The sequence below is a fragment of the Bos mutus genome, chromosome 27 (assembly GCF_027580195.1).
Source record: "Bos mutus isolate GX-2022 chromosome 27, NWIPB_WYAK_1.1, whole genome shotgun sequence".
Classification (NCBI taxonomy): domain Eukaryota; kingdom Metazoa; phylum Chordata; class Mammalia; order Artiodactyla; family Bovidae; genus Bos; species Bos mutus.
The window spans coordinates 19,194,436-19,221,370 of NC_091643.1; the positions used below are offsets into that span (position 1 = coordinate 19,194,436).

General features: G+C 41.6%; 1 protein-coding gene and 1 long non-coding RNA gene across 4 annotated transcripts; one reads left to right on the plus strand and one right to left on the minus strand.

Moving 5' to 3' along the window:
• Positions 1 to 843: 843 nt before the first annotated feature.
• On the minus strand, positions 844 to 22,512 carry DCTN6 (dynactin subunit 6). 3 transcript variants are annotated; one of them, XM_070364119.1, is made up of 8 exons: positions 22,415 to 22,512; positions 17,652 to 17,716; positions 7,723 to 7,828; positions 6,282 to 6,370; positions 4,896 to 4,943; positions 3,185 to 3,390; positions 1,989 to 2,027; positions 844 to 1,329 (listed from the first exon to the last, which is right to left on the minus strand). In XM_070364119.1, the coding sequence occupies exons 1-7, from the start codon at positions 22,435 to 22,437 to the stop codon at positions 2,016 to 2,018; spliced, it is 549 nt and encodes a 182-aa protein (XP_070220220.1). In that variant the 5' UTR covers positions 22,438 to 22,512; the 3' UTR covers positions 844 to 1,329; positions 1,989 to 2,015. The 3 variants fall into 3 exon arrangements, with proteins under 3 accessions (XP_070220220.1, XP_005908194.1, XP_070220219.1); XM_005908132.3 differs by lacking the exon at positions 1,989 to 2,027 and having other exon boundaries at positions 3,185 to 3,327; positions 22,415 to 22,506; XM_070364118.1 differs by lacking the exon at positions 1,989 to 2,027 and having other exon boundaries at positions 22,415 to 22,506.
• A 375-nt stretch (positions 22,513 to 22,887) lies between these two features.
• On the plus strand, positions 22,888 to 24,559 carry LOC106701455 (uncharacterized). Its single transcript, XR_011462854.1, has 3 exons — positions 22,888 to 23,028; positions 23,154 to 23,319; positions 24,244 to 24,559. It is a non-coding gene; the product is annotated as an uncharacterized lncRNA (long non-coding RNA).
• The last annotated feature ends 2,376 nt before the right edge of the window (positions 24,560 to 26,935 follow it).

Below are 26,935 nucleotides of genomic sequence, written 5' to 3' on the forward strand. Positions count from 1 at the left end.
AGCAGTATACTTTTCTAACTTGAGTCATGAATATTCTTATCAAAATAAAGTCATTCACATTTGGAACAAAGGCTAATTTGTACCAGTCAGTTTTGGAAATTCAGAAATAATTTTTTACCATCCACAATTAATCTTGTGATAACTTACAATGGATAAGAATATGAAAAAGAATACACATACATGTATAACTGAATCATTCTGCTGTGCATGGGAAACTAACACAACATTCTCAACTGTATTTCAATTAAAAAAATGTTTCAAGAGAAAATATTTTAGCATTTAATGTCTTACTATTAATCAACATCTACTAATTCAAAAGTTACTATGTTCCATTAATGGATGCACTTGAATTATTAAAAAAAACCTTGGAATTACAATAAAATTCTCAATATTTTGCCCATTATGTAATCAGGTAAACAGAATCATGCCAAGGTTGATAATTATTAATTAGTAATATGCGCCAAAATAATTTCATATACTTATAAATACATCAAAATCTCTTCTAGTTTCATTGTCCTCAGAAACCTAAGAATATCACTCAATGGTCATTTACTTGTCATTTTCATTAGACACCATTCTTTTTGACTTCATATTCTACTGAATACATCTTTCCCCGATTACTTATGTTTTACTAAAAAGAAAAAAAAAATATTCTTGGGAACATAATGAAATCTAAATTAATTCAATAGCTGCTGAAATTTCACCTGAAATTTTAGACAGCCACAAATTCACAAAAGGAAAATGTAAACACATTAGCTTTAATATTTAACTAGTATACAATAAAAATTAAAAGAGCTATTTTTGGAAAGTTGATGCAAGTAGAAAAACTGATTAAAGTAAAAGTCCTGTCATCAACATTTTTATTTAGTTTAGTATTTGTTAGAATATAAATACATAACAATATGTTCTTTTTTATCATGAGTAGTCTTTTACATAACTAAAACTCATGGCCAACATTTTATATAACATAAAACATAGAACAAAAAAATCTGTAAATTATCAGAATGGGACAAGGACATCAGAAAATAATACATTTTATATAAATTATAGAGGACAGTTACAATGCAAATCTATTACTTTCTTCTCTAATTCAATTTTACAAGATAAAGTCAACAGGTGTTTCGTGGACTGTTATGAATGCACAAACATGTGGCTCTTTCAAAAGACACAAGTCAAAAAAGAAAAGACATTGGTCAAACACAAATATTATCTTGATGTCATCTATTGTTCTTAGTTCTTAACTGGAGTTGAGCTTCCTTTCATGGTCTTCTTTAGGTGATGGTAGTTTGGCAAGATTTTCATCAGGAAATCCAGCTGTAGTGTCTGGGGCTAAAAAGATAAGAGAATTTTAAGAACTGGCCAGCAGGAAGCAAAGTTGAGAGCATCAGGTAGAAAGGATTATCACTACGTCACAAATTACAGGTGATTTTCACCGATCTCTGTTTTTTGGACTGAGGCATGCCGAGTCAGCTCCCTGACCAGGGACTGAACCTGTGCCCCCTGCAGTGGATCCCATTCACTGACTTAATTTTGCTTCCCTGCTTTTTCAATTTACAATGAACATAAATTAAGTTTGGTAATAAGAAAAAGCCAAAAACTTTTGCATGTAAAAATGTATGTTTATCAGTTTTCAACCTTGCTTTTTGTAGATTTCATCTTGGCCTCTAAGAAGTGAAAGAGTTTCAATTACAGTAGACGTCATGAGTACACTGCTTTCTATATGACAGAGCACACAGCTATGACACTCATCTGATCTTCACTCTTCATACGTCAGCTTTGCTCACACTTGGCCTCACTGTAAAATTCACTTGGGGTACTTTTAGGCCCTTTGTCCTAACCACTTTGGTTCAAAAAGTCTGGGGATCATTTGTAGCAAGGACCTCTGTGTGATCCTTATAATTGGTAAAACATGGAAAACGGTGTTGCATACATACCATTACGTATTAAACTTCAGATATTCTTGCTCACTTAGTTCTAATCTCCCTTACCCCAACTCCAGCTTCATCTCTCCCTCTTCAATCATTTTGCTGTTATGCAGAAAGATAGTGAAAAAATACTAGATTTGTTCTTATTTCTTTTTTGGTCCAAAGAATAGTAATACTTGCTTATAATAATAAAAGCCAAAGATTACAGAATTAGAATAACCCAGAAAGAACTGGCATTTTAATTTCTGATAAAATATGGCTAAGAATCAAAAGTGCTAAATGTCTTGCAAACATTTCTTTGGGGGAGGGGAAGGAGGCTGCGTAACTAAGGAAATATACTGACTGTGCCAAGCAGTAAGGTTAAAACTTCAATCAGAATGCCTTCTGTCCAAAGGAAGCTCCAAATGCTCTATCAATACTTATCTCCTACTCTAACATCAAACTCCAAATGCATACTTGCCATTACTCTTGGCTATTAGGAGGGGACAATTCCTCATAAGCCAGGAAAATATCTAAATATACTTGCATATTCACAAGCTGCATTTATTTTCAGGCCAACTATGTCAGCAAACTGATAGGTGGACCCAAGCTGGGTGTAAAGTAATTTGGTAGGTTCATTTCTTACCCCTGAAGGTTGGTATTTTAGGAGCAAATCAGTGTAGTTCGTAAGGCTTGGAGATGCACCTTCAGTGAAAACACGTAAGACTAGGAGAAACATCCCTGGATGTTCTCTTCCCACAGTCAATATGTCCCTGTCATCTTTGGACGTATTTCTGATATTAACTTACTGCTGCTACTGCTGCTGCTAAGTCGCTTCAGTTGTGCTGGACTCTGTGTGACCCCACAGACGGCAGCCCACCAAGCTCCGCCGTCCCTGGGATTCTCCAGGCAAGAACACTGGAGTGGGTTGCCATTTCCTTCTCCAATGCATGAAAGTGAAAAGTGAAAGTGAAGTCGCTCAGTCGTACTCGACTCTTGCCCCACGGACTGTAGCCTACCAGGCTCCTCCGCCCATGGGATTTTCCAGGCAAGAGTACTGGAGTGGGGTGCCATTGCCTTCTCCGGATATTAACTTAAGGACTCAATAATTCTGTTGAGTCAACAAATAAATTGTAGTTTTAGGAATGTTCCTCTGATGCTTTATTTTAATCACTTGCTTTTAAAATAACAGACTCGCTGCCCCATTAAAACATTTATGTGGTATTTTGGAAAATTAGCAGCCCTAGAAAGGATGCTACCGACTAAAGAGGTTCTAGTACCTGTGGCCGTTCAGTCTGCACCCGACGCAGGCAGTCTCCACCATAGATCACTGTGTTCTCAGGGATGACTTCAAACGTGTTCAGGTTGCAACAGGCCCCGATGATACAACCACTCGTCAGTATCACATTTCTGCCCACATACGCTGCAGGGAAGACACACAGAGAGCGACTAGAGGACAGTCGGTGACCAGAACACTGTTTTCCTCCTGAGATGATGCAAGCATAAAAATACAAACTGTCCTTAAGAAACATATTAAAAGAAGTACTTCAGTCCAGAGTTTGTACAGCAGAGAGGCACGAAGCAGGCTAGTATTAAGTGGATTCAAAACAGAGCTCTGTTGTGATCTGTGTGACCTGTACACGCTCTCAGCGAGTTTATCTCTAAAATGGAGCCCATCCTACTTCACAATGGGCTGTAAGGAATAAATGAGATAATAAATGTCAAGTGTCAAGCACAGGTCTGACACACGGTCAGTATACGATAAATAGAAAATGACAGTGATACTCATCATCATCATAACTGGCAATCCAAGTTAAATAAAAACCATTGCGTAGGTTAACAACAAGTCTTACTATTTTAAAAAAGCTCTTCTTTCATGCCATCCAAGACTAAGAAAGGAAAGGCACTATTCTAAAGAGGTCTTGGCCAATGCAGGTTCGTTGTATGAAGCAGGGCACTCAAAGCCGGTAGGGAGAGAGGTAGGTGGGGAGTTCAGAATGGGGGGACACATGTGCGCCCATGGCTGATCCATGGCGATGTATGGCAAAAACCACCACAATGTTGTAAAGTAATTATCCTCCAATTAAAATAAATTAATTAAAAAAAAATAAAGAGGTCTTGGGCTTCCCTGGTGGCTCAGTGGTAAAGAACCCACCTGCCAATGTAGGAGGCATGAGTTCCATTCCTAATCTGGGAAGATCCCACATGCTGCAGAACAGCTAAGTCCACGCTCCGCAACTATCGAGCCTGAGCTCTAGAGCCCAGGAGCTGCAACTACTGAGCCCACGCGCCCTAGAGCCTGTGCCCCAACAAGGGAAGTCACTGCAACGAGAAGCCCGAGTACCTCAACTCGAGAAAAGCCCTCGAAGCACCAAAGACCCAGCACAGCCAAAAATAAATAAAAATTTTAAAAATGAATAAAATGACTGTATTTGTCCTCTTAAATAGATAACATTATTTAGAAAAATAGACAAGTCTTATCATTCCGGTTCTTTCTGGACAAGCTCTTGGAGTCACTTCCCAGCAGTGGTGGCAATTCAGGAGACCCCTTGTCTAGCCCCTCCTATGATAAGTAGCTTACATATGTTTCTAATGGGCTAGGGGAAAGCAGTCCTGAAATTAAAGAAAGCAAACTAGTAGAGAAACTGGTTTTTTTCCTTTAATGCAACAACAACATGAATCAACTAAATTACCATTGACACTAGTTTTTAGTAGAAATCGTTTTCAAATCTTTCACCTGAAGGTTTAATTCAATCCTGATTTAAACATACACAGTTAGAAATTTAATTTAGTGGATAAAAAACATGATTAGATGAGGTTCCTTAAAGGCAAATAATTTGTCTCACGGCTATGCTAGCCCACTCCCAACCATGCCTGCTGTCCTTCCAAGCACATGGCTTCGTTGTGGTTTGCACTTAGGCTGTTTTTCAGAACACCACAGAGAGAGAGGAGGTAATCACTTCTCACAATATAGTTCCAAACGTAGCTTACCTTTTGACTCGATAACATTATTATCTCCTATTTTCATGGCTTGGCAGTCTGTAAGCCAGAGTTAAGCACACATTGTGAACGTGTTCATCTTTTTCTTTCTGATTCACTCTCCTCGTCCTGCAGTGGGGCGGACCGAAGCCTGAGAGGGCCCGCAGGCTGGGCTGACCAGAACCCCCTGCCCAGGGCAGCAGGCAAGTACAGTTTAATTCTTTAAACAGAAATATCTCGAAGGATAAATAAATGACTTCTGTATTTTTAAAGAAATGAGTACCTTATATCCCAATTTTATGAGTATTTTCATAACTGTTTTAAGAAACATATTTTCATAATTGTTTTAAGAAAATTAAAACTGTCTAACACCCAATCACATAAGGGCAGCACTGTTAACAGCTTGACATATCTTTACATTGTAAAGATATATAATTCCCTTTATATAACTGGAAATCAAACTGTATAAAATAAAACTCTATAACCTTTTGTAGCTTATTTTATTCAGTTCACCTACCTTTGCAAGCCTTATTCCATACCATCAGAATATTTAAAAACATAATTTTATGTGACTCCTTAATGGTTCTAATGGTCTATCTTATAAATGAAGCTTAATTCATTTAAATATTTTGCTATTGTTAAACCTTTAGTTTTTTCCTTGAAGTATTAATAGTTTCTCTTATAAAATAATGTTTTGCTCACACTATGAAAAGATTTTACTCACATTATGAAAAGATTTTACTCTTTTTAGAGCATGAAATCAGCAAAGGCACTGGTAACACTCAGGAGAAAAACATCAAAGAACGAAATATTTCCAGCCCATCCACCACTTCCTTGTATCAGACAACAACACACTGTCAACCTTTTAAAACTATACAGAAATCACAAATGGGCAGAGCTGTGGCTCTTAAATCAGGATTGAAGCCAAGATTACTCTGCTTCGTGTCCAGTGCCAGTCAGTCACTGACGGACAAGACAATCACTGACTGTCCGTCACCCGCTGACAAGACGCAGCAACACGGGAAGACGGCTCCTAAAGGTGAGTGCGTGTGTGTGCACGCATGCACACCTGAGAACAGCATGCTTCCTTCACTCTCTGAAGTTACTCAATGAAGGAGAGGGAATAATTTTTTTTTGATATACTGTAAATAAGTCTTTTCAAGAGATGGATGGCCTAGTCCTAAAAATATAATTCATACATTTATTTATATATATACATAATATATGTCACATGTATAATTAAATGATTATATATAAAGTGTATGTATGTGTGTATATATATACACACGCACACACATATAAAGTATTTGATAGATAAACTATGACAATTTCTACAGAGGAGATTGGGTACTGAAAGACAGTTGGGAATGATTTCTCTTAAATTATTGCAAAGGATACAACAGCCAACTTCAAACACATTATTGGTGCCAATGATCATAGGTTTGGGTTCTGGATCTTCTGCATCAGGAGTGATATTATCAGGGTGACTATAAAAAGAAAAGAAATTATCAAAAAGTCAATAATGCAATAAGCAATTCTCCTGTTACAGAATTTGGGTTCATTCTCTCAATTGGACCTCTATCAAGCTTGATATATGTAATGACATTAAGTAACTTCTTAATCCAAGTGAATTATTTATCCTCTATGCTGGAGAAGACTTGATTCTGAATTGAAAAAGAACTACTGCAATGTAAAGAAATCACAGGTGCGTATAGAAGGTCAGTCTTCCTTTGTTTATTTTTTAAACTCAAAGCCCAGGGGACCTTTCCCAAGACAAGGTAGAAAAGAAGCTGGCTGGGACTTTCAGCTTGTTAAATTGGAATCAAAATCATGCCTAACTTGAAAATTTTCCATTCCTAATAACCATTCAAGATTGTGAAATGTAAACAGATATTCATGTAAAATAATCATTTTATGCTGTTACGTGGTTAGCTGAAACATTTGTAACAAAAAAATGTTTGCAGTCTAAGAGAAGGAAGCCATTTAAAATTGGTGCTTTATCTCTGACAGCTGAGTTACTGCAGAATATAGCTGTTGTTAATTGACTTAAAGGTGCCAAAATATATTTTAAAAAGAAACTGCTTAATATAGTAAGAAACTCCCAAAGCCTAAGTAAGCATTAAGACAAATCAATCTCTTTATCACAGTTAAATATTTTCCCAAGGTCTTTACTACAAATTCCATACACTGTTGCTATAAATTAGGTATAAGCTTGAATTTCCTGCCAAAATTTTATCTAGCTTTACAGATGCTTGTAAAAATTTCATAGGTATTACAGTCTAGTTGACTAAGATCATACATATTCTAATAGCTTATAATTTTTTTTTAATCTTTAAAGTTGAAACATTGCCTCTAGGACCTCCAGTTTTTCAAATATAATTGTGAGTGTTATCCCCACAAGGCACACAAAAATATACATCAGACTGAAGTTCACGTGTCCTGGTATGAGTAATAACATGGCAGTCAGGATCAAGCCATCCCATCAGAAGATGACTCGAGGCTGGAAGCACAGCGCAGGGCCACTGGGGTGTCCTCAGGAGACGCCTCCTTACGGGACAGAAGAGGCTGGCATGTGGAAGGGAAGAGGACCAGACCCAGACTCGGGGATTCTAGTCACCCACCTATGAGCTGCTTCACCCTGGACAAGCCTCTACCCCTCTGGTCTGTAGCGTCCTCACTTACTAACTGCTTGTGTTGAAAAAGATCCTTAGTGTCTTCCTGGTTCTCAGACAGTGGGCTTTCCAGATGTCAGCTGTAAAAGGTCCCTACAGATGGCTGACATGAACGGAGACTCTCTCTGCGGCAGCTCGTTCAGAGCATGCGTAAGGGTGCTACTCACGCATTTATGATGAGCGCCTGCTCCTCTATTAGGTTGCCTTCGCCGATCACTATTGGACCGGCTTCTGCGATGATTCGTGCTTTAGGGTGGATCACTGTCCTGGGTCCTGTTAAACGGATGGGAAAGAAATTACTTGTGGAGGCCGAGCTTCTAAGGAGGCTCTTGGGAGGAACGTTTCCTAAAGCGGGTACCAGGTATCCCAGAGGGCACGTTACAAAGGCTATCACTGTAGTTTGGGCCAAATCTCCAGCCCAGGAGAGGGGACACAGCACAGGGCTTTGGAGCCGGACAGTCCGGCTCACCCTCTGTTGTGAAGTCTCTGTTATCTCAGTGGTGAAATGGGGGTGGTGATAATACCAGTCCTGCAGGGTTGTTGTAAGAATTAGATGAAACACTGTAGACAATGATATTTTGGCACAGAGTTGGCAATAAAAGTTAATTCCTTTCCTTCTCTTCCCTCCTAAAGGTAAGGCTCTCCTTGCTTACAACACTGGTACTTGCTTATGCTGCTGAACCACATAACACTTTCTCATGCTGGTGTATTACAGGGTTAGTCCTTTCATTAAGGGAACATGATGAAATACGGGTGGAATGAGAGTTAGAAAACATGGAGACTAACCTGACCTTTGTTACTCTGTCACCATCCTTATTATAAGCCTACTCAGTGGAAGAAGGCAGAGCCCTTGAGTCTGGTCGAGGATATGATTTTAACCAGTTGAAAAGGATAAAGGGAGGCAGAGGAAGGAGCCAAGCGTGGTTAATGGACTCTGGCAGTGGGAGAGCTGAGCTGAGGCAGTGACTCCAGCCTCACGCTGCGGGGCAGGAAGGGCCCTCATCGCATCCCTTCACCACCGGGGTGGAGGAGGCCCTGCACGGCCTAAAGAAGGCCGTCGGTTCCGGACTGTACCATTCCCTTCCTCCGCTCGACTGACCCAAAGGCCTAGCATTTGGCTGATAGTGAAGCCACTGATGAGAAAGCATCACCTCACCGCAGGCACTCCCTCCCAACCTGCCCCACCAACGCAGATCAAGGCCATCCTTATCTGTAGACACGGGGACAGGAAGTTTTGCTTTGTACAGGATGCAACTGACTCCGACAGCACGACAGGGTGGGCAGAAGCACTGGCACGAGGTAGGGAGGGAGGCAGGCAGACGACGCTGCCCATCAAATTCAGCGCTCAACTGCTTCAGTCGACTGCACTAATCAACTGTTAATTTACTCAACAATCACTATCTGCCAGTGACAGGCAAGACGCAGGGCTGCGTGTTACAGGGAAACAAAAAGGAACGGGTGCTATTGTTGCCCTCTGGAGCTTTGTTTGTCTTGAAAATCGGGAAGACTTAACACGCTCACTCAGAAATGTATTAAAATAAATAAGGAGGTGTTCCTGGTGCCCAGAGAACTGGAAAGACTCTCAGGACAGCTTATTTTTTTCCCCAACAAGAAGAGCTGGGGACTGATAACAGAGGGTGGGGCCCAACATGGGGTGCGGGGTCAGGGGACACATAGAGGGTGGCTTTGTTCTTTGTGGCACCTCCGGCTCCCTAAATCCTCAGTTGCTAAAGTAAAACTTTCCTGGCAAATGCTCCTGTTTAGGATAGGAGATTTCAGAATAGAAGATGGGGTCACTCAGATCCCTGGAAAACTTCTCAAGGTGGCCAGGACTGTGACCATGGGTGCCTTTTTCCTTTGGTTAAAAAATATACACACATACACATAATTATAAACATATACACACACATACACATAATTATAAATACACACATACATACACATAATTTTAAATACACACACATATATAATTATAAATATACCTATATATAATCATAAATATAACACACATACACATAATTATAAATATACACACACACATACACATAATTATAAAAGGAATACCTGCTTACCCCAAAAAACTCAATCAAAGTCAAAAGTGAAAGATCCTCTCTCCTCCTGCTGATCTCATTCCCTGGAGGTAACTATTCTTAAAAGTTTGGAGTATTACTCCAGACTTGAGTACTAGTGTATATTTAAAATCTGTAAATATGACTGTATATAAAATATATTTCCCTAGAAAGTTAGAAGATAAGTTCAACTTGAAGGAGAAAAATATGAATTTTACATACTAAAATATGAATTTCAAAAACTAAGGAATGGTACTTATTTTGCAACTTGCTTTTTCACCTAAAAAGTTATCATGATTTTTTTCCACATAAATTGTTGAATATTATTTCACATTATATTAATATACCATGATTTATTTAACCAACCCCTTAATATAAGGCATTTAGAAGAATTACCACTTCTGGGGAGAGGTGCTAAAACAATGTTGAAACAAACATTGGATTCCTTTGAAATGAGAAACTTCTTATAGGTCCTTCCAGCTGTGTGAAGCAATTTAAAGCTGTGGTTTGCACAATACCATATTTATATTTTATGTCAAGATATTCTATGATAAAGGGACACGATCTTTCTATTTTCGGTTCTTTATAATTAAAGCCCCAGCCAGCAACCACATCCCTTGTCTAGAAAGTCCAGGCTCTGGCCTTTATTACTGAAAGGCTGTGTGCTTAGCCTCTCAAATGCTTCAGTTTTCTCATCTATAAAAAGATGAAGTCTATGATAGCCTATCTCACCAGGTTGAAGTGTGGATTATATTTGGAAAGGAGATCATGGGGTCTGGCCCATAGTTCTTCAAAATGGGAGGTTCATCACTATCTGACACTAAGAGCTAAGAACTTTATCAGAGTAAACAAAATAACTCTTTCTGGTCTGAGAAACAGAAGAAAAGGGACTGCTTTATTCCCCTGATACTCAGGTAACAGGGTGAAACCTCCTTTTAAACAGGGAAGAAATTCTTCACCTTACTGTAAGACAGTGAAACAGATTAATACAAATTTTCCATACTGGCATTAAAAATCTGACAGGAGGAAGAGGTCATCCTGGCTATGACAGAAAGCAGATCCTTTACCACAGCTAGATTAGTACCCAGGGGCACAAGATATTCTGCTGGTCCTCAGGCTGCAGCTTTTGACAACAAGCAGTCTTGCAAAAAGCTACGTGAGAAAAGGCTGATAAGACAAAGGTTACACTGGGACCTGTGCTTCTTTAAAAGTTCCTCTAAAGTACAGGTTTGAAAACAACTGATATTTTCATTTTTTCCCTTTTAAAAATAATGTTGGCGCTGTGTTAGCCAGGTATTTTATTATTATTATTTCTTATCATTCTTAACAAGAGGGTTAGTAAATAACTGGAAAACTGGTTCTAAGTCTCAGGGCCTTCCCTGGGATAGAAAGCACTACAGGAGACCAGTGAGCAGATTCCATGAGACGTTTAAGAAAACACCTCCACCTGGTGGTCACACTGCCAAACTACAAGTCCTGGAGTTCTGAAGTGACTTGAAAGGTGAAACTGTTGCTCAGTCCCTAAGCTGTGTCCAACTCCTAGTGACCCCAGGCACTGCAGGATGCCACACTCCTCTGTCCTTCGCTCTCTTCTGGAGTTTGCTCAAACTCATATCCAGTGAGTCGGTGATGCCATCTAACAGTCACATCCTCTGCCACTCCATTATCCTTTTGCCTTCAATCTTTCCCAGCATCACAGTCTTTTCCAATGAGTCAGCTTTCCTCATCAGGTGGCCAAAGTATTAGAGCTTCAGCCTCAGCGTCAGTCCTCCAATGAATATTCAGGGTTGATTTCCTTTAGGATTGACAGGTTTGATCTCCTTGCTGTCCAAGGGATTCTCAAGAGTCTTCTCTAGCACCACAGTTCAAAAGCATCAAATCTTCAGCACTCAGCCTTATGGTCCAACTCACATCTGTATGCCTACTGGAAAAACCACAGCTTTGAATATATGGACCTTTGTCAGCAAAGTGATGTCTCTGATTCTTAATACACTGTCTAGGTTTATCATAGCTTTTCTTCTAAGGAGCAAGCATCTTTTAATTTCATGGCTGCAGTCACTGCCTGCACTGATTTTGGAGCCCAAAGAAATAAAATCTGTCACTGCTTCCACTTTCTCCCCTTCTATTTGCCATGAAGTGATGGTACCAGATGCCGTGATCTTAGTTTTTTTTAATGTTAAGTTTCAAGCCAGCTTTTTCACTCTCCTCTTTCACTCTCAACAACAGGCTCTCTCCTCTTCATTTTCTGCCAATAGAGTGGTATCATCTACATATCTGAGATTGCTGATATTTCTCCCAGCAAACCTGATTCCAGCTTGTGCTTCATCCAGCCTGGCATTTTGCATGATGTACTCTGCACAGAAGTTAAATAAGCAGGGTGACAATATACAGCCTTGACATACTCCTTTCCCAATTTGGAACCAGTCCGTTGTTCCATGTCTGGTTCTAACTGTTGCTTCTTGACCCACATACAGGTTTCTCAGGAGACAGGTAAGGTGATCTGGTCTCCTGTCTCTTAAGAATTTTCCACAGTTTGTTGTGATCCACATGGTCAAAGGCTTCAGCATAGTCAATGAAGCAGAAGTAGATATTTTTCTGAACTCCCTTGCTTTTTCCATGAGCAATGAATGTTGGCAATGCGATCTATTCTGAATTGTGAAGAAAGAGCAAGGTCATGGGTGACAAACTAAATAGCTCCCCTTAACCTCTTGAAGAGCTTTTTTGGGGCAGAGATTAGGGAGGTTAGTTTTTAAACATGAACTGCCATATCAGATCAGATCAGGTCAGCCGCTCAGTCGTGTCCAACTCTTTGCGACCCCATGAATCGCAGCACGCCAGGCCTCCCTGTCCATCACCAACTCCTGGAGTTCACTCAGACTCACGTGCATCGAGTCAGTGATGCCATCCAGCCATCTCATCCTCTGTCATCCCCTTCTCCTCCTGCCCCCAATCCCTCCCAGCATCAGAGTCTTTTCCAATGAGTCAACTCTTCGCATGAGGTTGTGACTGCTAAGACTTAAGTTTGGTGAACTTCTTAAAGGAAACGTCTGACCAGGTGCTTTGTCTCTGCACAGTGCTGGAGGCTGGCCCCAGAAAGCCTGATTGCCCAGCACTAGTGCAAGACGCGGGCAGCAACCTCTCGCTGAAACGTGAGCACAGTCTGCTCCACACTTTTCTGCACGCAAGTGGCACTTTCACCTAGGATAGGTCTGAATTCAAACCAAGTTGAAGGGTCTTGGGGTTAAAATGCTTTAAAAATAAAAATCTGTCACCATGGAAAGTTTTTGTTAAAAGGCTGTCGTGAACTTTCTGGAGCTCTTTCTGGCAGGGTAGTTTGTGTATTTTCTTACCAAATGTGCTGAAACCCTATTTGGCTTATCTCCTTGTTTGGATAAATGTGTCTAGAGTTGGAGCTGCCTTACTGGCTGATGAATTATTTTTCTAAATGGTTGGCTGGGCTTGACGCAACCTAGCCAGAAAGACATTCCTTGCATCATATTTCCATTCCCTTCAGTTGGTAAAGGGTATTTTTCCTGTCTGTCTTTGCCACAGAAAGCAATCTTTGTGGACATTTTCATATGTCAATAAATAGTTCCAAAAGCCACAAGGTCTCTTGAAAATGAAAACAATTCCTTTGGCCTATAAGACAAAGTACTTTTAACAACTGTTTTATATTCGATGCATTTCTCAAGTCAAAGCCACTGTTTTGCCTTATTGAAAAAGATTTCCATATAATGTTGTACATATGAAACTTATGTAATATTATAAACCAATGTGACCTCAATTTTAAAAAATTTCCACAATAAAAGGGAAGCTTTTGATCTGTATTAAAAACTCTAATGGAAAGAACAACAACGTGGGGCAAAGTGCTTCCATCACAAAGCTGTGTCCCTGCAGGCGCTCTGCCTTCACACCAGGAGTCCCCAAGTGTCGTCCTAACCCCAGGAGTCTGCCTCCAGGCTGCAACAGGACCGCAGGACTGTGCACGGACGGACCTTTGGACGGACCTTTCTAAGATGGGTTTCAGCTTTTAAAACAAAATTTTCAGAAAATAACACAAAACCCATGAATCAAGGCAGTCTGATTAAAAGCAGGCTTTAAAAAAAAAAGCAGGCTTGATAGTAAATAAGATGAAACCTTATTTACCCAAATTATAATTAACGAGAGAACTGTTATTTTTCCTAAGCTCTGTTTCCTAACAGACTCTAATGAAAGGGGTCAGGTTCCGTCAGCGCCACAGACATAGGGTTTCTGGTTAAGGAATACACTTCAAAGCTTCAGACTAGTTTCTTTGATAAACCAAATACTTGATTTTCTAGGAAAACAGAAAATGTAATGTTCTACTAACTGAAACACAGCAAGGTAAAACTGACGAGGGGATGCAAAGTTATGTAAAACATTGTGAAATCTCCCTATCTATACTGTAACAGGAGAAGACTTACATTAGCTATTCTGATAAATTAAGCAAAAACAAAACCAGCCATAAGTTGAAAAACAACAGCCCATCGACAAAGGGATGGATAAAGAAGATGTGATACATATACATAATGGAATATTACTCAGCCATCATAAAGAATGAAATAGTGCCATTTGCAGCAACATGGATGGCCCTAGAGATGATCATACTATGTGAAGTAAGTCAGAGAGAAAAACAAATACCATATAATGTGATACGTGGAATCTAAAAAAATGAACTTATTTACAAAACAGAAATGGAGTCACAGATACAGAAAACATGGTCACCAGGGAGGAAGGGAGGGAGGGATAAATGGGGAGATTAGGACTGATATATACACACAACTATACATAAAATAGGTAGCCAGTAAGGACCTACTGTATAGCACAGGAAACTCTACTCAATACTCTGTAGTGACCTGTGTGGGAAAAGACTCTAAAAAACGGGGGGTATATGTACATGTGTAACTGATTCACTTTGCTGTACAGCAGAAACTAACAACACACATTATAAATCAACTGTACATCAATGAAATTTTTTAATAAATAAAAAATAAAAGTTTCCCTAAGAAAATTCCACACCCCTCCCCCCCAAAATAAGAAGGAAAAAGAACACGGCAGGGAGAGTGAGTTTTCATCAGGTAACTTATCTCTACTCTCTGCTCTGATTTAACTTTATATCTACCAAGAGCTTTTTTTAATCTGAGATATTATATCAGAAAAAGCAATTAACAGTACAAAAAGATTAGAGATTATTTTACACCAAATACAAAAGTGATAGAAATGACTATCTAAGTATCAGTCCTGGAAAATTTCCATATTTATATATACAATTAAGAATCAGAAACAGGCACAATGAAAATGAGATAAGAAATATGGAGCATGGAACACTGGGTAACTGGGTTATACCAGAGTGATACACTGGGTATCACTCTGAATCTTTTCCTTAGTTTTGAAAATTGAGGTGTTTCTGTAAAGTGAGAACATTTTCTGATTTTAAAAACCTGGGTCAAAAATAAACCCAACAAAATATTAACTTAGATCCATTCAATGATGAAATTAAAGTCACTAGTTAAAAAAAAAGATTATTATCATTTCTTATGCTACAATCCATCTCTGAAAATCTGTACTGAACAATAATTTTATATTTTAACCACCAGAGGGGTACATGATCACCTGATCAGCTTATATGGAAAGCAGATTTAAATACCACATTTCTTTACATAATTTCAACGTTCAAGGAAGGCAGGAGGATAAGAGGGATAAAGAAGAGGGAAGAGCACCAAGACAAGAAAGACAGAGGGAAAACAGGAAAGTGAGTGCTGATTCCTGAAACCCCCAGGCCGCAGTCCTACGCAGCGGTCCAGCTCTCCCTGGCACAGGATAAAGCCTTTACTGCTTTTCTAGGGAAGCTTCTGCAAGGACAGAACCTGTTATTTCAAATCTGAAACACACACACAAACATATATGTATACTTGCGTGTACACTTATGCCTGTAGAGATATCCAGACTATCTATGTGTCTACTACACAGTAGATACTGAACACATTGTTTAAAGTAGGGAAGAAGTAGAAATGAGAGGGAAATATCATTACTTTAGTCTTGCTAAGTCGCTTCAGTCGTGTCCGACTCTGTGCGACCCCACAGACGGCAGCCCACCTGGCTCCCCGGTCCCTGGGATTCTCCAGGCAAGAACACTGGAGTGGGTTGCCATTTCCTACTCCATATTTTTTTTTTTATTTTAGTCTTACTTTCCTTCTAATTATAGAGTACCCTGCGAATTAATATTAGGTGTTATCCCTCGAATCATGATGAAAACCATAAAAATACTAGAATAAAAATGCAGAGGAAGAGAAACGTGGCTAATTTCTCCTCACAAAAAGTCTGCAAGTGGTTTAAAAGTTAACACAGGACTGAAAAGAAACAGAGTCACCTTCTAAACTTTGAAATTCTGTCCATTTAAAATAATTAATTAGATCCAACCTGGGCAAAGCCCTAATTATGCTCCATAATACTGGCACAATCGTAACTAGTTTTATAAGACATGATCCTGAAGTGGCTTAGACTTACTAAAATTACAGAAATTTTTTTTTCTTTTGTAGTTCCTGTTAGTGTAAGGGAACAAGGCACAGTTTCTCTCTGAAAGTGCACTTAGTTTCCTGAAAGCTCTACTCTGGTAACACTCAGTGGCTAGTAAATATGCGCGCACGTTAATAAAGCTACCAGGGTACCATGTCCAGTGAAACGTATGGAAAAGATCTAGTGGCTAAAACGTGCATTTGGGGGAACTCAATCATGTTCATATGAGCAAGTTGCTGTTTAGTCGCTAAGTCGTGTCCAACTCTTTTGCGACCCTACAGACTGCAGCCCACCAGGCGCCTCGGTTCATGGATTTCCCAGGCAAGAATAAAAAAGGGTTGCCATTTCCTTCTCCAAGGGATCTTCCCCACCCAGGGGCTGAACCCACATCTCCTGCAATACAGGCAGATTCTTTACCACGGAGCCAGCAGCGAAGCCCATGCTGCCACATGTTAAATTTTTCATTTCATTTTAAACGCTGGACTTTACCTCTAGAGCAAGGCTACACTGATTTTACAGTGCAGCTAGCCAACATTTATTGAGTGCTTACTACATGTCAGGTATTGGGCCATGACTTTCATAAATATTCTTATTTAATCCTTCAAAAAGCTTTGAGGAAGGCACTCTTATTTTGCATGTGACAAAAGCTGCTTCCACTGAATATCCATTCTTCCCTTTTTCTATGTAAGAGAATCCAATACGGGGGCTGCAATGTGTCCGGTTTAGACTACATCTCCCAGCATTCTCCGTAGCTAGACGTGTCCTTGAGGTCAGGCCCAAGGCAAAGAGTGTTGTGGAACCTTCAGGAAGACTACCTAAGGGGAGCGGACTCCACTGGGAGGCGCACCCTTTAGTTTCCACTCCTCTCCTTTCTGACCCAGGACACTCTTGGTGCTCCAGCCATCACGCCCTGGCCTGTGAGGCGCAGGTCCCGGACAACCAACTGACAAGACGTGAACTGCCTACCCTTAGGCTTTTTATACGAGAGAGTAACTTCTGTGTGTTAAGCCACCACTACAAGCTGCTGACCCTAATTCTGATACACGCAATTACACAGAAGGGGAAAATGACAGAGACTAAGTGATATGCCTGAGGTAATCCAGCAGATAAAGAGCAAGGATGCTAACCCCAGGTCCATCAGACTCTGTGGTTTACACTCTTAGAAGAGTGTAAGCTCTGCTATATTCACTGCTGGGTCCAGAGTGCAAGCACAGGTGTGAGCATAGGGCCTGGCACACAGTAGGTACACAGATGTCTCTCGAATAAATTACTTTATTATACTGCCTTAGTCTATCAGATGGGAGTTTAAACACAGACTCCATCACACTAAATTATTTGAGAAATATTAAACACTTAGAGAAATACATTGCTTTGTCAATAAAATTAGGAGCTCAGTCAAACATAGAAAATAATACCTAATGAACTGTAAAGCACAGAAATAAACTAAATAACACCAATTCTTGAGAGACAACACTTATAGGCTATTCTCTTACCTATAGTGACATCACCTCTGATTTCGCTCTCTACACACACAACTGCTCCAGGTGCGATCTTCACGCTGCAGGAAGAAAAAAGGAACATGCATCATGGGTAAGGTTTAAAAACATTGTTATAGGAGCTATCCTGGCACTGCAATGATAGAAAGGTTAAAACAAATTGATGGAAAAATGAAAAGTAAACTGTAAGATTTAATACATTATAAACTTCTCAGGTGATACACCATCCATCAACCTAAAATCATTTATCACGTGTTCTTAAAATGCTTGAGAAGAAAAGAGGCACTGGACTCTTTTAATACCAACATTGTTTTTAAATAGCAAAAAGCTCAAAACAATCTAGGTATTCATTAGTAGGGACCTGGTTAATGCGTTATGGTATAGTACGAACTAATATACAGCATAAAAAAGAAGGAACAATCCTGTGTGTAAAGAGTCCGGATGACCTCCAAGCTACATTGTTAAGTCAAAAAAATTGAAGCCAGGGACTAGAATCAGAGGCTCCAGCATACAAGGACAGAGGGGAACATTAGGGTAATTGCTGTGCATCGGTCTTAGAGAGCAAAGACAGAGGACTTCAAAGGGAAGTTTCTAGGAAAAAAGAAAAAAAACTGAAAGATTATGTGATGAGCACTTGGGGAAAAAGTTAGGAGGCATCTGACATTATCTGTTGAAAGATTTGAAAAACATCAGTACGTAGAAAAGAAAATGAAAAATGGAAGTTATTTGGTTAAATTTTAGATGAAGTCAGTTTGAGGTACCCATGGAGAAAGACCCAGTATATCTAGATCTGGGGCTATGAGAGAGCACTAGACCAGAAATATAGCTGAGAGTCAGCAGAGTACAAACTCTTTAACATGTTTCTCCATCATTCATATTCCAGAATCCACCCAATTATTCCCTAATATAAATGCAGAGTAACACCAAAAATAAATATTTTAAAAAATCACCACTTCCATACTGATGTGGAAAACTTAAAAAAGACATGTACGGATTTTTCTTCTGTAAATTTAAGTGAACAAATCTTCCTCTCACAAAGTATTTTTAAGGCTCTAAGTAAAAAGAATATCCATCAGAACTAAGAATCTGGCTAAGAATCTGGCTGCCAATGCAGGGGACATGGGTTCGATTCCTGGTCTGGGACAATTCCACATCGTTGTCATTGTCATTAAATTGTGTCCAATTCTTTGACTCCATGGACTGCAGCATGCCAGGCTTCCCTGTCCTTCACTATCTCCCACAGTTTGCTCAAACACATATCCACTGAGTCAGCGATGCTATCCAACCATCTCATCCTCTGCTGCCCCCTTCTCTTCTTGTCCTCAACCTTTCCCAGCACAGGCTCTTTGCCAAGGAGTCCGTTCTTTGCCTCAGGTGGCCAAAGTACTGGAGCTTCAGCTCCAGCATCAGTCTTCCAATGAATATTCAGGGTTGATTTCCTTTAGGATTGACTGGTTTTTTATCTCCTTGGGGTCCAAGGGACTCTGAAGTCTTCTCCAGCACCACAGTTTGAAAACATCAATTCTTTGGTGCTCAGTCTTCCTTATGGTCCAACTCCCACATCCATACATGACTACTGGAAAAAACAGTAACCTTGGCTATACAGACCTTTGTTGACAAAGTGGTATCTCTGCTTTTTAACATGCTGTCTAGGTTTGTCATAGCTTTCCTCCCAAGGAGCAAGCATCTCTGAAATTAAAAGGTTCCACGTGCCATGGAGCAGTGAAGCCTATGCACCACAACCACCCAGCCTAGAGCCGATGCCCTGCAACAAGAGAAGCCGCTGCAACGAGAAGCCCACACCTCGCAACTGGAGAGCAGCCCCCATTCACTGCAACCAGAGAAAGTCCCCACACAGCAATGAAGACCCAGAATAGCCAAAAATAAGTAAGTTAAAAAAAAATACTGATAAAATAAAAAACTTATAATCCTTAAATCTATCTTTAAGAAATGTCCAGAGGAGACACAGCTATGTCTGTCTCCATCATTTTCACAGGCACTGACTCTCTACAAGGCACAAAATAATACAATTTAAAAATGATCCATCTGGGTTACTACATGTCACTTGTCTGCTGAAATCACAGGAAATATATAACCTTTCCATTGAATAGAAGGAAAAACTTTAGGTCCTGTAGACTGCATCCTATGCAGACACCACTGCCATTACACTGCAGACACAGGGATGGACTAGAAAACAGAAAATGCTCCAAACCTCTCATTTTCTAGATGGGGAAATTGAAGCCCAGGGCCTTGAAACTTCTTGAAGCAAAGTTCATTCCCGGGACATCACTGTCCTAGTATTATTGAAACACAAGTCCATGTAACTCACAGTGAGGCCAAACAATACTAAAACGTCAGTTTGGAGCAGAGAAAGGTTTACTGTAGAGCCAGGCAAGGAGATGGGTAGCTTATGCTTTAAAACCCCCAAACTCCCTGAAAGCCTTTAGCAAAGCCCTTTTCTAGGAATTGGGGTGGGGGCATGGTTAGTTGTTGCCAAACATCCTGGTGTCAGATCCTTTGTTCTTGAGGTTGGTTCATGGTCAGGTAACGATGTTCCTGTAAAACTCTACCAAATAAATGTTATTCTCTGTTCTGACAAGGCCCAGGTCCCAAGGCACCACTGTCACCCTCCAAAGTCCAGGTCCTGGCTAAGAAGAGGCAGATATCCATCAGATATCCATCCGTCCCCAGACTCTGCCTAGCCGTCATCGCTGAAGGAGACAGGCTCCCAGGACCCCAGTGACTCTCAGGCTCCTCAAGCCACCCTTAGGGCAGAGGCTGGGTCCTGCAGACTGCATCCTATGCAGACACCACTGTTATTATGCTGCAGACACAGGGATGGGGGAGAGGTTCGCAGCCGCTCAAGACCTGAGCCTGGCCAGTGGGAGGCCTTGGCCAAGGCTCTGAAGCCCTGCAGGACACAGCCCCCAACTGTTCCCAGGATCTGCCTCTTACCGGACTCTCTGCCTGAGGCCTGAAGACCACCACTCTGCTGACAGAGGGAACCACTAACTGTCTCTCACTGACAGCTGGCAGCTTGTGGGAGGGGCCCACTGCAGCACCCATGGATGGCTGAGCAGGACCACTAAGGGTTGCTCACCGACAGTTGGTTGCTTATGGCAGGAGCCCAGTAACTGCTACCTGCCTTCCCAGGTGGTTTGCTGGTAAACAATCTGCCTGCCAACGCAGGAGATGCAAAAGAAGCAGGTTCAATCCCTGGGTTGGGAGGACCGCACCCCCTCCAAAAGATGGCATGGCAACCCACTCCAGTATTCTTGCCTGAAAAATTCCATAGACAGAGGAGCCTGGGGGGCTGCAGTCCATGGGGTCACAAAGAGTTGGGCAACTGTTATCTGGTAAAGGGGCGGGGCTTAAAGGTGTACAGCAACAGTCCATGCTAAGGTTTGTGCTCAGCCACACTCTAAAAAACACGAACATCAATCATCCCTTTTTTGTTAGCTGGAAGTTTCCTGGAAACAGCCTGTCACTTTGGACAGTTTCCTGTGTCAGCTGAATGATTTTGCCCTTGAAAATGGTGATAAATGTATCACCATTTATAAACACGTTTTCTCCGATCCTTTTCCCTTCAGGTGGGTTTGTGTGTAAAAAAAGCAATCTTATTAAGCTGTGGACAAATAAATTAACCTCTATAAAACAGCTCATTTTACACATGATTTCCGATCCTAGTTTTCCATTCCCTCAGCCTCCTTCTTGCTATTTCTTTTTTTAATGAAAAAAGCATTATCTAATATTTAACTGGGCAAGTTATATTGGCAATTATACTGGGCAAGTGAGAACGGAAGAGACTCAAAAGTGCCCTGTCTTCAGTTTTATGCCCAAGGAAGACGCCCCAGGTTGCGTGCGTCAGTCAGCATATTTCTTTGTGAGGCAGGAATAATAAAACTCAGGAGTGAAGGGGCGGAGCCGGGAGCAGACAGCCGAGGGAAGACTTAGCCGAAGTCCTAACTAATAAAATATCAACAGTAACCTCATCTCCACAGTACTCTCCTATATACTGTGCATAATATTCCTAGCATATCTGTTCCTCTTTAGCTTATGCAAAAGATTACAATTACCTGCCTAAATGGATGAAAAACCTAAATGTTAATTTACGGCCGCCCCCAAAACGAGGCTTGTCGGTGTTCATTTTCTAAAAAAGTCAGCAGAGGGTGCTCAACTTTGCTGCTTTGGGAAACGGTTTAACTGAAGCTTGTCTTGCATCCTAGCTGTCCATTTCCACCGACAGCGCCCAGCAGCCCCGAGGCCCGTCCCCACGCGTTTACCAAGCAGCTAGCTTTGGCCCAGGCGCGGGCCCCGCTTTGAGTCTGTCTGCACATACACGGAGCGCCCCCGACGCACAGGGAGGGTTTGGGGGACCGTGGGTGATGGCGACACAGGACAGCTACAAGGGTTCGGAGCGCCGCGGGAAACGGGAGGGTCCCTCCGTGTCCCAGGCGACGGGGACGCCCTGCATCCCCAGCAGGCCCGCCCGAGACAGCGCGGGCGCGTGGCGGAGGGCCAGCGAGGCCACGGAGGGACCACGAACCAGGACCTTCCCCTAACCCATTCCGCATCCTTTCCCGGCCCTCGCTACCCCCAACCCGTCGCCTCCTCCCTCCGCGAACGCCAGGTCTGGGCCTTAGGAACCATCTGGGCCGGGCGCCTGGAATAAGACACCACCTAAGTCCCCACCACTGGCGACCAAGAGCAGATTCCACCCCTGCGGGGAGGAGAGGATAGGACCTCAGACAGCGACCGACCTCTTTTGAGTCTTCTCCGCCATGGTTTCAGCTCCTGTCTCTAGCTGGATCGACACAACCGCCTGGCCACAGCGATGATCTCTGTAGGTGATTGTGGAGCCTGGCAGGACGGGGAAGGGGCGGAGCCTTGGCGCTGCTCGCGTGGGCGGGGGCGGGGCCGGCTCGCGTTGGAGGTTTCAGTTCTGCGTGAGCCGGCTCCAGCCAGGCGGCGGTGTTTGGCCGCGATCTGATTGTTAGTGCAGTAAAAGGATGGGCGGACTCGGATTTAAAACAGCCGTTAAGTCAAATCCAACGCAAGTCATTGTGACCTCACTAAGCCCCACTGTTCATTCTCAGTTCCTTAAGGATCCTCCTGCTAAACCTGGGCTCTTTTCCCTTTCAATGTGAGTTGGTTCTCCACCCCTACTCCCCACCCCCACCCCGTAAGTTAAGTACCCTCTACCTGATGTCTTTCTCAGGTTAATCTCTAATTCTGCCCTTCTTGCCAAGCTTCACACCTGATTATTCGAATGCCTACTTGACCTGGATGCTGCGAGGTCTTATGAAACCTAAAATGTGCAGAACAGAGCTTTGGTGGCATAGTGGTAAAGAATCTGCCTGCCAATGCAGGAGTGGTGAGTGAGTCGCTCAGTGCTGTCTGACTCTTTGTGACCCCATGGACTGTAGCCTGCCAGCCTCCTCTGTCCATGGAATTCTCCAGGCCAGAGTACTGGAGTGGGTAACCATTCCCTTTTTGCAGGAGGCTCAGGTTCAATCTCTGGGATGGAGAGATCCCCTGGAGAAGGAAGGACTCTTGCCTGAACAATTCCATGGACAGAGAAGCCCTCAAGCTGCAGTCCGTGGGGTCCCAAAGAGTTGGACACGTCTGGAGCACCTGAGCTCGCAGGCATTTCTCTCTAAAGAATGTAAGTTGGTCCTCTGATCTCTGTCTCAATAAAGGAATCCACCATTCACCCAGTTGCTCAAGACAGAAACTCAAGTCATCCTTGATTGTCTTCACCTGTCCATATATAATTGACCAACAACTTCTGCTGGTCCTGGGCTTCCCTTGTGGCTCAGCTGGTAAAGAAACCACCTACAATTCAAGAGACCTGGGTTCCATCCCTGGGTTGGGAAGATCCCCTAGAGAACGGAAATGGTAGCCACTCCAGTATTCTGGCCTGGAGAATTCCATGGACTGTATAGTCCATGGGGTCACAAACAGTTGGACACGACTGAGTGACTTTCACCTCTGCCAGTCCTACGCTTACAGTTTGCATCATTTACTATCTCTAAATCTCCCTCTGTAGTCTGCACCTTCTACCCTTGACCTCTAAAATCACATTTCCATCCAAGCTATTCTTCTGTAGCTAAAATCATCCTTTTAAAAACCAAATTTAGTTGTTTTTTTTTTACTTCTTTTCCTTTTAAAAACCAAATTTAGTTTAGTTTTTTTTTTTTTTTACTTCTTTTTCCTTTTATTTTTTATTTTTTTTCTTTTTCCTTTTAAAATTGCCATTACCTCTGGGCTTGATCCAGCCCCTGCCCACTTCTCTCTTCTTTAATTTCATGTTCCTCTTTCTCTTCTTTGAAACAGAGCAGGACCCTATGATCCTTACCCCAATGTCCTCTGCCTGCCTTTTGTCTGTTGAAATCTCAGTCAAAACTTATTAGTTTAATCAGAGAAATGAGAAAATGTGGAAACAAAGGGTAGCGGTCAAAGGAGACCAAATACTAATGATGTACTCATTAAGCATAGTCAGGGAACTTTAGTCCCTTCTCAAGGGCTATGGATAATATTCTGAGCCATATGCTGTGAGCTGTCTTATAGACACTGAAACCCCCACCAGGTGGAAGACGCTAACTACACGATGACCAGACTGTAGCTGTGACATAAGCTGCCACAGTTTCAAGAACTGGCCTCAAAGAAATGTAAACAACTGACCCTGGAACTGAAGATTAACTGTATTTAAAACAATCAAGATGAAGCTGGTCAGACCACCAGTGACCAACTTGAAGATGATCGTAAGAGCAGACTCTGCTGTTTCTGCATGTAGCCCGCTCCCTCAGTCTATAAAAGCTCTTGCCCCTCTGGTTGTCAGTGGAGGGGGAACCACCTTTGGACAGACATCTGTCCTCCCCCACCCCCGTTGCCAGCATCCGAAATAAAGCAAACTTTCCTTTCCACCTGGCCTGTTTATTGGCTTTTGAGTGGGCGAGGACCTGGACCCGAACTTTCGGTAACATAATCACACTTTAATTCTCCAAGAAGCCAGTTTGAATTCAAACCCAAACTGCTTCCACCCGCCCTCTACCCCCACCGCTCTTCTGACTGTTTAAGTCTCATGTTCAATGTATTAGTCCGGGTTCAGCCACAGAAACAAAAGCATTAGGAGATAATATAAGAAGAGGCTTATTGCAGGGAATGGTTAACGTGATCGTGAGGGTTGGTTAGGCAGGTAAGAAATCTGCAGGGTGCATTGCAACACTTATACATGGAGCACAGCCACTGTCTATACAGGTAGAATTTCTTCAGGGAAGCTCCAGCTCTGCCCCTAAGGCCTTTTAACTGATGCAGAATCTTAGTTCCCTGACCAGGGATCGAAGCCGTGTCCCCTGCAGTTGAAGCACAGAATCCTAACCCTTGGACCATCAGGGAATTCCCACTTTGGCCCTACTCTTTACTCAACACTGGCCACAATACCTGACACGTGGTTGATACTTAAAAAAAAACTTGAATAAATATATGGATGAATTTAGAACATCCTGTTGTCTCCAAGCAGGTAAACACCTATTCACTTTTAAGCAATGTCTAAATTAATTTAAAAGACTTCCATGGCATGAGTAACAGCCGGGGTTCTCCAGAGAAACAGAAGTGGTAGAAGATAATATAGACACACACACATTTATTTTAAGGTATTGGCTTACTTGATCAGACTGGAAACTCAGGGAAAAGTTGATATTGCAATCTCATACCCAAAACCTAAATGTGGGAATTCAAGCAAGGTTTCTTTGAGGCAGGATTTCTTTTTGGGGGGAGAACCTTGGTCTTTGCTCTTCAGACCTTGAACTGATTGGATGAGGCCCGCCCACATTTTGGATGGTGATTTGTTTTACTCAAAGTCTATTGATTTAAACGTTAATATCACCTTAAAAATACCTCTGCTGCAATATTTAAACTGGTGTTTGACCAAAGAGCTGGGCAGTGAAGCCTGGGTTGATGCAAAATTAATTGCAAGAGCATGCTTATAAGAAGGACAATTTTATCAATATTAGGTACAGTGTCTAGGACCTATAAGCTTTTGAGAAATCTATAAATTATTTGAGACCTGAAAGTAAAATGTGCTGATTCCAAAATTCAAGAAGAAAAGTACAAGTAGGTATTAATAAATATTTAATTCAATGACAAAAAGCATAACTTTTCCCTATTAAAATAAGTGCAGCTCAATTCTTCTGAACCTAGCAACTATATTCAGTGGGGGTTGTGGTTGCATTTTAATATGTTTAATATGATATGAGCATATTCATTGCTTAGGGAGCCCTTTTCTCCCATTAATTGCTCTACTGTTTGTCTAGGGTTTTGTGCCATCTGTGGCCTGGAAAAAACTATCCATCTGGGAATATCCTTCCAGAGCCAATTTAAGCATTCCCCCTTCTCTACTTCCCTTGCATTTGAAAAATTCCTTATCTCTGTAGATGATTGCTTCTTTATTTATTCACTGCAGTATGCCAGTGATGTACTGCATCAATAGTTCCTTAATGAAAGTATTTGTTGCCTTTTCCTTCTTCCTAGTCAATTCAGAGCTACTGGAGGGCAGGAGCCATATCGTATTCATCGTTCTATCCCAAGAGCTTAGCACAGGTCTCTTATAAATTGGCAGCCCAATGGTGCTCATCATTTTTATTAATCAGTTGGTTTACCTTCAACTACATCTAACCAACCAGTTTATCCTCCGTGCTTTTATATACGGTATCTAATCTTCATAACAATCCTCTTGAAGACAAGAGAACAATTTTGCTGAATAACTGGCATTATTGTATCTACTTTTAAAATGAAGGCTTTCAGTCTCAGAGAGGTAAAGTGATTTGCTCAGAGTTCCTCAGCTAACAGGAGGCTTCCTTTCATGCTTTCTCTACTGTGAAGAGCTGTATCTCACTAACAGGTGGTCCTTGCCTTTAAGATTTTTTTTTTCCTTAAGATGATATTATATCAGGCTATACTTTCCTGTCTCTTATTTAAGGCTGCTTGCTCTTGCATGTACCTTCAGAGATGAAAAACGGCTGGTTAGGGACAGCGCGGTGATGCTTGGCTCGGTAGATGGACCTCAACTCGCCATGAGGCTTCTTATTCTTGTCTTACTTTTAAGCAGTGTCTCTTGGATTGCTTTTCCACACCCTAAAGAAAAGCTTCTCTTTAAATATTCCTCTCCACATGTTTTCTTCCTTAAAGACTTTCGAATTTTAACAAGCACTTATTGAACATATCATACACACCCAGCACTGTTCTCAGTGCAGGCAATACAGCAATAAACAAAACAAAGT

Bases quoted from the DNA above. Each gene is read 5' to 3' on its own strand.
- DCTN6 (XM_070364118.1), bottom strand. From the start codon at position 22,437: ATGGCGGAGAAGACTCAAAAGAG. The intron at 7,829-17,651 runs GTAAGAGAATAG...TCCGTTTAACAG, and splicing joins CAGAGGTGATGTCACTATAG to GACCCAGGACAGTGATCCAC. The intron at 3,391-4,895 runs GTAAGCTACGTT...GCATCATCTCAG, and splicing joins TAATGTTATCGAGTCAAAAG to GAGGAAAACAGTGTTCTGGT.